This window comes from Triticum aestivum, chromosome 4A (genome assembly GCF_018294505.1).
Source record: "Triticum aestivum cultivar Chinese Spring chromosome 4A, IWGSC CS RefSeq v2.1, whole genome shotgun sequence".
Taxonomy (NCBI): domain Eukaryota; kingdom Viridiplantae; phylum Streptophyta; class Magnoliopsida; order Poales; family Poaceae; genus Triticum; species Triticum aestivum.
This window is the reverse complement of record NC_057803.1, coordinates 1139226-1149383: the sequence shown is the minus strand read 5'-3', so window position 1 is coordinate 1149383 and position 10158 is coordinate 1139226. Positions and strand designations below refer to the sequence as shown.

The 10158-nt window shown below is 48.8% G+C and overlaps 1 protein-coding gene across 1 annotated transcript; it reads left to right on the top strand.

The window, feature by feature from the left end:
- The first annotated feature begins 3585 nt into the window (after positions 1-3585).
- LOC123084669 (malonyl-coenzyme:anthocyanin 5-O-glucoside-6'''-O-malonyltransferase) lies at positions 3586-5134 on the top strand. The gene has a single exon (XM_044506148.1). The coding sequence runs from the start codon at positions 3666-3668 to the stop codon at positions 4989-4991; it is 1326 nt and encodes a 441-aa protein (XP_044362083.1). The 5' UTR covers positions 3586-3665; the 3' UTR covers positions 4992-5134.
- The last annotated feature ends 5024 nt before the right edge of the window (positions 5135-10158 follow it).

Here is a 10158-nt window from a genome sequence, read left to right as displayed (position 1 = left end):
GTTGATTCTAGTTTCATCAATACCATTTATCATGCTTGATTATCAGTTTGATTGAAATCTATTCTCGTAAAGTTCTTGTGGCAGGAAGGCGGGAATAATTTATGTGGTTAGTACATTTGTGAGTTCGTGCGCCACTCGACCTCTAAGCGGGGCTACTCTGACAAACAATTTGAAGTACGTAAACAATATTCACAATTTTATTTTATTACCATCAGTTGTGTTGAGTTTCATTCATATATATGCATTGACCCCCTTCTTTAAATTAGATGTGGCAGATGCAGGATGAACCCCTACCACATGATCGCATACGAGCAACTCAAAAGAAATTGGCGGGATTCTTTCTTGACCACATCATACATAAAGACGGAGAATACCATACGGAAATTCAATGGGAGTTTGGCGCTTGATGACGTCAGGCATGTTATATTGTATATATGTTGTAGCGTTGGATAGATATACAAAAACTTATTGTTCGACCAAGCACGAAGAAAGAGAGGTCACTTCTCTCTCTCTCTCTCTCTCTCTCTCTCTCTCTCTCTCTCTCTCTCTCTCTCTCTTTCTCTCTCTCTCTCTCTATATATATGTATGTTCATGGCGATCTTGTGTAATTAGTGGTTTCCTTCATTTTCTTACTAGCTAGCGTCGAGTTCTCTCTATATGTAGTAGCTAGCATCGACCAACCATGGAGAAAGAGAGGTCACTTCTCTTTACTAGCTAGCTAACACAATATGAAACCCCTAAACCCTCCAAAAACCCTAACCCCCCCTTAAAAAAACCAGCACCTACGAGCTGCCGACGAGTGGCTGCCTTTTGGTCCCGGTTGGAGTTATAAACCGGGACTAAAGGTCCTCCTGCCTGGGCACCCCACAGTGGCCACATGGAGCTCCTTTGGTCCCGGTTCGTAAGCCAAGCGGGACTAAAGATTTTGGGTATTAGTCCCATTTGTTTTGTCCCGGTTTCAGAACCAGGACTAAAGGCCCTCTAGAACCAGGTTTAATGCCCTGTTTTTCACTAGTGACAACATGGATCTCTTGTGTTTAGCTTAGCAATTTTTTTTACTATAATTCATTTCATCTGCCAATCTAGATTTTATAGTCTTCTATTAAGGTGTGACTTCGTGACACCGTCGTTGTATCTTGCTGGATTAGACTAACTGGAATTGTGTTTTCTTGATCAGCATGAAAATAGTGAATCACTTGAGTGCTTTATATACTAACTAATATTCGAATTCGCTACACTAGATACTAAAAATACAATCATGTAGTTAGATTTTATGGCTCCTGTTGCAGAGTTAAATTTATGTTGTTTCTCCGTTTCAGGAAGTTAATCCACTCCCAGAGGGTGTCCAGATGCACCCAGATGAGGACCCATAGGTAATACCACTCTCATGCTTCTCACAGGACATTCTGTTTAGCTAAGCCCAGTGTGCACAATGAGGTGTGAAAACAACATATTGTGATTATCTTTTTACATCGTTTGGTTTAAATCCTTCCTAGGCCATCCCTATCATCGGTGCTCTCCCACGCCGTCTCTGTCATCGCCACACCCTTGTCGCGCCATCCTCACCACCACCGCCTCCCCTGACTGTCTCCGTCACCTCCATGACTTCGGCGTCCTCTTCTCCCTAGAGGTACTTCCTGTCACCCCCTCCGCCCTCATTCCCTTTCCCTCCATTAGCTTAGGGCTTCTCGCCTTCGTCCTCCCTAGAGAGCACACCGAGCATGCCGTCTCCAAGGGCACCAAGGCCATCACCAAGTTCACCTCTTAGGTTTTCCCATTAGCATAGTGGCAAATGGCTGCTACCAATCCATGTGGAGGATTTGCTTACCTATAAATATAGTAGTATCGGTTGTTCTTGATGGAACTCAACGGATGGATGATGGTTAGTGTGTAGTAGCAGTTGGTTTTAAGATATTTTTGTTGTGCTGCTTTTGCCTCTGTTTATAGTTTAAACTAAAACTATTCTTTTCTCATTGAAAATTGAAATTATGTTTTACCTAATATTGTTGCTTCTCACATCATTTCTGAAGCTGTCTAGAGCTATATGTTTTATTGTTTTTTATTACTGGACCTGGACTGAAAATGAAAATACACCCTTAGTTTTGAGCTCTCTGTTTGATCCCTTGTTTCCTCGTTCTGAGATAGTCAAGGGACCAGTTGCAGGATGAAAAAGGATGCAGGAAGGTCGGGTGATCCCAATCCCCAAAAGGCAATAAGGTGTCGGGGCTCATTTTTCATTTCCATGTGAGTTGTTAATACTAGCCTATTATTGTCAAGCCGATTTTGTTTTTATGCTACTATATTTTTTTCACTTCAGGAAGCACAAATCACATCTTTTTGTAAGGAGGAGCATTTTAGGAAGGAATTCAATTTGAAGAATCCTATGCAGCCTGCCTGGGTTGCAAGTCGAGCAGGAGCCAAGCAGTGGAAGCAGATGAAAGAAGATGTGAGTTGTTGTTTGAAAACAATAAGTGTCTGCCCTGCTGCATAGTTAAAACTAACATTATCATCTTGTTTATGATGTTCCATTAAATGCAGGAGAAGGCTCCTTTTCAGAGAAAGGCTCAAGAGGTTGATGTTGAGTATTTTGAGAAGAAATGTTCCTATAACAATCTAGAGCCACAGGTACACCCGACCTTGCTCTGTTTCAGCTTATTTTGGCTATAACAATCGAATATTCTTCCAGGTTTGTCATGTGCTTTGAACCAGTAAAATTTAATGCTCTGTTTCAGGGAGTTGATCCACTGATGTCAGGCTCAGAGGACGTGCGGATGCACTCAGACAAGCAGGGCGCACTGGCACTGGTAATAACACACTGATGCTTGTATTTTTTGATGAGTATTTTGTATGTATACTAACTAGTACTTCCTCCATTTCTAAATATAAGTCTTTTTAGATACTTGAATATGGACTACATATGGATGAATATAGACTTATTTTAAAGTGTAAATTCATTCATTTTGCTTCATATGTAGTCTATATTAAAATATCTAATATGAAAAAAATTATTTTTGACTATTATAGTTTTTTATTACACTAAACATACTTGACTACATAGCACTAACACAATAAGATACAATTATAAATTTATTGTTTTCAACAATTACACTGTTTTACAACAAAATTAAGTGAATCATCTTTAAAATTATTTGATTAACTTGACCATCAAGATGTAATAATAAGGTATGCATTTGTTTGCATCGGTATATTAATTTGTTTCAAAGAAGAATATAGTGTATATATGCATTCTATGGTCTATTTCTATATACTTAAATACCTTCACAGTGATGTATAAAGCATATCGTCTAATATATGTTGATGAGTGTTTTTAGGGTATGATTGTCTATGTTAGGTGCAAGTTGAGGAAATAGGGTAATTTAGAGTGTATATTTCCACTCTTAGGTTTAACTAAGTAGAATGGTCTGGAGTCTATGAGGTGTAGATAAGGTTTTGAAAATCTTTTGTACGACCCATTTTATCTCGATTTCCATGGTCAAATATGCATTTCATTTCATTTCTTTTCTTTTCATCTTTTTAGGGAAGAGAGCAAAGCAGAGCATAGTGGCAGTGGCAGTGGTAGTGGTAGTGGTAGGTGAACAATTTAGGGTAGATCAGATCGAGCATCCACCTAACCCAACCCAACCGAGCCGAGAGCCAGCGAATCCATGGCGGAAGCGGGAGTGCGCGTGCTGGAGCGCCTCCGCGTGCCGCCGGCGCCGCCGTGCCCGTCCGCGGACCTCCCCATCACCTTCTTCGACGCCGCCTGGCTCTTCACCGGCCCTGTCGAGCGTCTCTTCTTCTACCGCCACGCTGACCCGGCCGCCGCGCTCCCGCTGCTCGCCGCCTCCCTGCCGCACGCGCTCGCCCGCTTCTTCCCGCTCGCCGGCACCCTCAACCCCGCCGCCCGCTGCCTCTCCTACTCCAGCGCCCACGACGCGCTCCACCTCCTCCTCGCCGAGTCCCAGGAGGACAACTTCGACCGCCTCGTCGCCGCCGGGCCCCGGGACCTGAGCCTGATGCGCCCGCTCGTGCCCGCGCTGCCCCCGCCCGGAAAGGACGGCGCTTTCGCGCTCGCCGCCCTGCAGGCCACCGTGTTCCCCGGCCGCGGGGTCTGCCTCGGCGTCTCCGTCCACCACGCCGCCTGCGACGACGCCTCCGCCACGCTCTTCGTCCGGACCTGGGCCGCCGCGTGCCGCCTCGGGGGGGCCCTCAACGGTGCTGATCCTTCACAGGCCGTGCCGCCGCCGCCCGTGCTCGACCGCTCCCTCGTCGCCGACCCCGACGACCTGCTCGGCAAGACGCTCGCCGGGATGAGCCGCCTCGCGCCACCTCCTCCTCAAGCGCAGGGGCCTCCGCCTCCGTCTCCGGTGATCGCGTCCTTCGCGCTGACGCGCGACCAGATCGACGGCATCAAGGGCGCCACGCACGCGTCGTCGTTCGTGGCGGCGTCGGCGCTGGCGTGGGTGTGCCTGCTGCGGAGCCGGTCCGCGGGCGTGGAAGGCGCGGCGCGCAGCCACATGCTCTTCTCCGCCGAGTGCCGGTCGAGAGTGTCGCCGCCGCTCCCGGCCGAGTACTTGGGCAACTGCCTGCGCCCGTGCTTCGTGGAGGCCGCCACAGATGAGCTCACGGGCGGCACGGGCGGCGTGGCCGCGGCTGCGGCGGCCATCGGATCGGCGATCAGGGAGATGGAGCGGGGCGTGCTGGAGGGCGCGGAGGGGTGGCTGGGGCAGGTGATGTCGGTGCTGCCGCAGCGGCCCATGTCGGTGGGCGGGTCGCCGAGGCACGGCGTGTACGGGGGCACGGACTTCGGCTGGGGCGCGCCGTGCAGGGTGGACATGGTGTCCATCGAGAAGACCCCCGGGACGGTGTCGCTGGCCGAGAGCCCCGACGGGCAGGGCGGCGTCGAGGTCGGCGTGGTGCTGCCGCCGGACATCATGGAAGCCTTCGCCTCCTGCTTCGCCGAGCTCCTCAACGACAAGAAGAGCGTCTGACCGGCATCGCATCGCCCGTGTGTCCGTATGTGTGTGTGTGTGTGTGTGTGTTGACCACGAGCTGGCTTTTGCTCTTGTGACAATACTGTACTGTCGCTGTGTCAAATTTAAAACGGGATTATATGGAGTATGTTGTTTTCAAATTCAAATTCACTGGATTTTCATCCAAACTGCAACTAAACTTGTATGTCATGTGTGCAAACGTAAGGCAGAGGTTCATTCATCATAGTCAACTCACTAATTAAACCCATTAAATGAGAAACAAGGGGCTCACGTGGAGCTGTCCAGGTCACCTTAGGAACAGTGGCTCCTGATCAAGTTTGCGATTGGGTCGCGTATCTTGTCTAGGAAAAAAATGCAACAGAGCGGTGACACCCTAAGAGCATTTCCAATAGATGGTCCAAAATTTAGCGGTCTAAAACAGGAGATGTAAAATTTGAATCATCAAAAAATGCGTTTTGAAGCTTCGAAAAAGCTCAACTTCAACAGATGATCCAAATTGATGGTTCAAAAGAGCAACTCCAATAAATGATCCAAAATGAAGATGTAAATTTTTTAAAACGACAAACTACTAGTCCATTCAACATAGTTCAAACATCAAATTCAACATAGTTTCATACATGAACTTCAACTACTACTTATTTAAACTACTAGATAAACTACTACTCATCGTCGGAGCCGCGGAACTGCGCCCAGAACTCCTCCTTCTCCGGGTCGTCGCACCCCTCCTCCTCCTCCTCCTCCTCCGAGAAGTCTGCCCAGTCCTCCTCGGAAGAGGACTCGATGGGGATCACCGTCGAGGGACCGGCCTCGTCCTCCTTCTTCGCTCCCTTCTTCTTCTGCTCCGCCTCACACTTCCAGTAGTACTCCAGCTCGGCTCGGACGTACTTCGGATGCTCCCGAGCAAACCTCGACATCACCTCCTCGTTGGTCTCGCCGGCACCGACGACAACCTACGGCTTCTTCGTCGTCATCTTCTTCATAGGGATCTCCTTCATCTTGATGCCCTGCGGCACAAGCATCTCCGCTTCCGCCTGACTCTCGATCTCTAGGAATTTGAGGTGCTCCCGAGGCCTCTCGACACGCTACACCGCCACGTCGGAGGCACGCGTGGCCTCATGGGCGGAGGGGTACGTGCCGATCCACCAACGCCTCCCGGCGTCAGAGAACTTCACTCCGAAGTTACCGAAGGGCTTCTGCCTCACGCCGAAGTAGCCCGACTTGCCCTTCGGTGTCTTCTTCGGTGCCACCGGAGAGCGGTGAGAGCGATGGAGCGGCGGCGACGTGCAGGCGGGGCGGTGGCGGACGGAGCCGGGCGGGGCGGAGGTGAAGGGCGGTGGCGGACGGAGCTGGGCGGGGCAGAGCTACGGGGCGGTGGCGGACGGAGCCGGGGCGGATCGGAGCTACAGCGGGCCGGCCGGGGCCGGGCTGAGCTGCGGCGGGTCGGAGCTGTGGCGGACGGTGCGAGGCAGCAGCGGACGGAGCCGGGGCGGGTCGGAGCTATAGCGGGCCGGCCGGGGCCGGGCTGAGCTGCGGCGGGTCGGAGCTGTGGCGGACGGTGCGAGGCGGCGGCGGACGGAGCCGAGGCAGGTCGGTGTTGGGGAACGTAGCAGAAATTCAAAAATTTTCCTACGCAACACCAAGATCTATCTATGGAGAGACCAGCAACGAGTAGAAGGAGGAGTGCATCTACATACCTTTGTAGATCGCTAAGCGGAAGCGTTCAAGTGAACGGGGTTGATGGAGTCGTACTCGTCGTGATTCAGATCACCGATGATCCTAGTGCCGAACGGACGGCACCTCCGCGTTCAACACACGTACAGCCCGGTGACGTCTCCCACGCCTTGATCCAGCAAGGAGAGAGGGAGAGGTTGAGGAAGACTCCATCCAACAGCAGCACAACGGCGTGGTGGTGATGGAGGAGCGTGGCAATCCTGCAGGGCTTCGCCGAGCACCTACGGGAGAGGAGATGTGTCACGGGAGGGAGGGAGGCGCCAAGGGCTCAGGTATAGATGCCCTCCCTCCCCTCCACTATATATAGGGGCAAGGGAGAGGGGGGAGGCGCAGCCTTGCCCCTTACTCCAAGAAAGGGGTGCGGCTAAGGAGGGGGGAGGAGTCCATCCTCCCCAAGGCACCTCGGAGGTGCCTTCCCCCTTTAGGACTCTCCCTTTTTCCTTTATCTTGGCGCATGGGCCTCTAGGGGCTGGTGCCCTTGGCCCATGTAGGCCAAGGCGCACCCCCTACAGCCCATGTGGCCCCCCGGGGCAGGTGGTCCCACCCGGTGGGCCCCCGGGACCCTTCCGGTGGTCCCGGTACAATACCGATGACCCCGAAACTTGTCCCGATGGCCGAAACAGGACTTCCTATATATAAATCTTTACCTCCGGACCATTCCGGAACTCCTCGTGACGTCCGGGATCTCATCCGGGACTCCGAACAACATTCGGTAACCACATACAAGCTTCCTTTATAACCCTAGCGTCATCGAACCTTAAGTGTGTAGACCCTACGGGTTCGGGAGACATGCAGACATGACCGAGATGTTCTCTGGTCAATAACCAACAGCGGGATCTGGATACCCATGATGGCTCCCACATGTTCCACGATGATCTCATCGGATGAAACACGATGTCAAGGACTTAATCAATCTCGTATTCAATTCCCTTTGTCTAGCGGTATTTTACTTGCCCGAGATTCGATCGTCGGTATCAAATACCTTGTTCAATCTCGTTATCGGCAAGTCACTTTACTCGTTCCGTAACACATCATCCCGTGATCAAATCCTTGGTCACATTGCGCATATGATGATGTCCTACCGAGTGGGCCCAGAGATACCTCTCCGTTTACACGGAGTGACAAATCCCAGTCTCGATCCGCATAAAACAATAGATACTTTCGGAGATACCTGTAGTGCACCTTTATAGTCACCCAGTTACGTTGTGACGTTTGATACACCCAAGGCACTCCTACGGTATCCAGGAGTTACACGATCTCATGGTCAAAGGAAGAGATACTTGACATTGGCAAAGCTCTAGCAAACGAACTACACGATCTTTGTGCTAGTCTTAGGATTGGGTCTTGTCCATCACATCATTCTCCTAATGATGTGATCCCGTTATCAACGACATCCAATGTCCATAGCCAGGAAACCATGACTATCTGTTGATCACAACGAGCTAGTCAACTAGAGGCTCACTAGGGACATATTGTGGTCTATATATTCACACGTGTATTACGATTTCCGGATAATACAGTTATAGCATGAATAAAAGACAATTATCATGAACAAGGAAATATAATAATAACACTTTTATTATTGCCTCTAGGGCATATTTCCAACAGTCTCCCACTTGCACTAGAGTCAATAATCTAGTTCACATCGCCATGTGATTAACACTCACAGGTCACATCGTCATGTGACTAATACCCAAGAGTTTACTAGAGTCATTAGTCTAGTTCACATCACTATGTGATTAACACTCAATGAGTTTTATGTTTGATCATGTTGCTTGTGAGAGAGGTTTTAGTCAACGGGTCTGAACCTTTCAGATCCGTGTGTGCTTTACAAATCTCTATGTTATCTCCTAGATGCAGCTACCACGCTCTATTTGGAGCTATTCCAAATAACTGTTCTACTTGGAGCTATTCTAAATTGTTGCTCCATTATATGTATCCGGTCTCTCTACTCAGAGCTATCCGGATAGGTGTTAAGCTTGCATCGACGTAACCTTTACGACGAACTCTTTTACCACCTCCATAATCGAGAAAATTCCTTAGTCCACTAGTTACTAAGGATAACTTTGACCGCTGTCCTGTGAGCCATTCTTGGATTACTCTTGTACCCCTTGACTGACTCATGGAAAGGCACACTTCAGGTGCGGTACACAGCATAGCATACTGAAGAGCCTACGTCTTAAGCATAGGGGACGACCTTCGTCCTTTCTCTCTTTTCTGCCGTGGTCGAGCTTTAAGTCTTAACTTTGTACCTTACAATTCAGGCAAGAACTTCTTCTTTGACTGATCCATCTTGAATACCTTCAAGATCATGTCAAGGTATGTGCTCATTTGAAAGTATTATTAAGCATTTTGATCTATCTTATAGATCTTGATGCTCAATGTTCAAGTAGCTTGATCCAGGTTTTCTATTGAAAACACCTTTCAAATAACCCTATATGCTTTCTAGAAATTCTACATCATTTCTGATCAACAATATGTCAAGAACATATACTCATCAGAAATTCTATAGTGCTCCCACTCACTTCTTTGGAAATACAAGTTTCTCATAAACTTTGTACAAACCCAAAATCTTTGATCATCTCATCAAAGTGTACATTCCAACTCCGAGATGCTTACTCCAGTCCTTAGAAGGATCGCTGGAGCTAGCATACCTTTTAGCATCCTTAGGATCGACAAACTTTTCTGATTGTATTGCATACAACCTTTCCTTACGAAAACTAGTAAGGAAACTTGTCTTGACATCCATCTGCCAGATTTCATAAATGCAGCTAATGCTAACATGATTCCGACGGACTTTAAGCATCGCTACGGATGAGAAAAACTCATCGTAGTCAACTCCTTGAACTTGTGAAAAACTTTTCGCCACAAGTCGAGCTTCATGGACGGTGACATTACCATCCACGTCCGTCTTCTTCTTAAAGATCCATTTATCTTAATGGCTTGCCGATCATCGGGCAAGTCCACCAAAGTCCATGGATCCGTTCTCGGATTTTATGGCCTCTAACCATTTGTAGGAATTCGGGCCCACCATCGCTTCTCCATAGCTCGTAGGTTCATTGTTGTCTAGCAACATGACTTCCAAGACAGGATTACGTACCACTCTGAAGTAGTACGCATCCTTGTCATCCCACGAGGTTTGGTAGTGACTTGATCCGAAGTTTCATGATCAATATCATAAGCTTCCACTTCAATTGGTGTAGGTGCTACAGGAACAACTTCCTGTGCCCTGCTACACACTTGTTGAAGAGATGGTTCAATAACCTCATCAAGTCTCCACCATCCTCCCACTCAATTCTTTCGAGAGAAACTTTTCCTCGAGAAAGGACCCGATTCTAGGAACAATCCATATTGCTTTCGGATCTGAATTAGGAGGCATACCCAACTGTTTTGGGTTTCCTATGAAGATGCATTTTATCCGCTTTGGGTTCGA

What these genes read in the sequence shown, in the direction of transcription:
- LOC123084669 (XM_044506148.1), top strand. Translation starts at nt 3,666, where the DNA reads ATGGCGGAAGCGGGAGTGCGCGTGCTGGAGCGCCTCCGCGTGCCGCCG.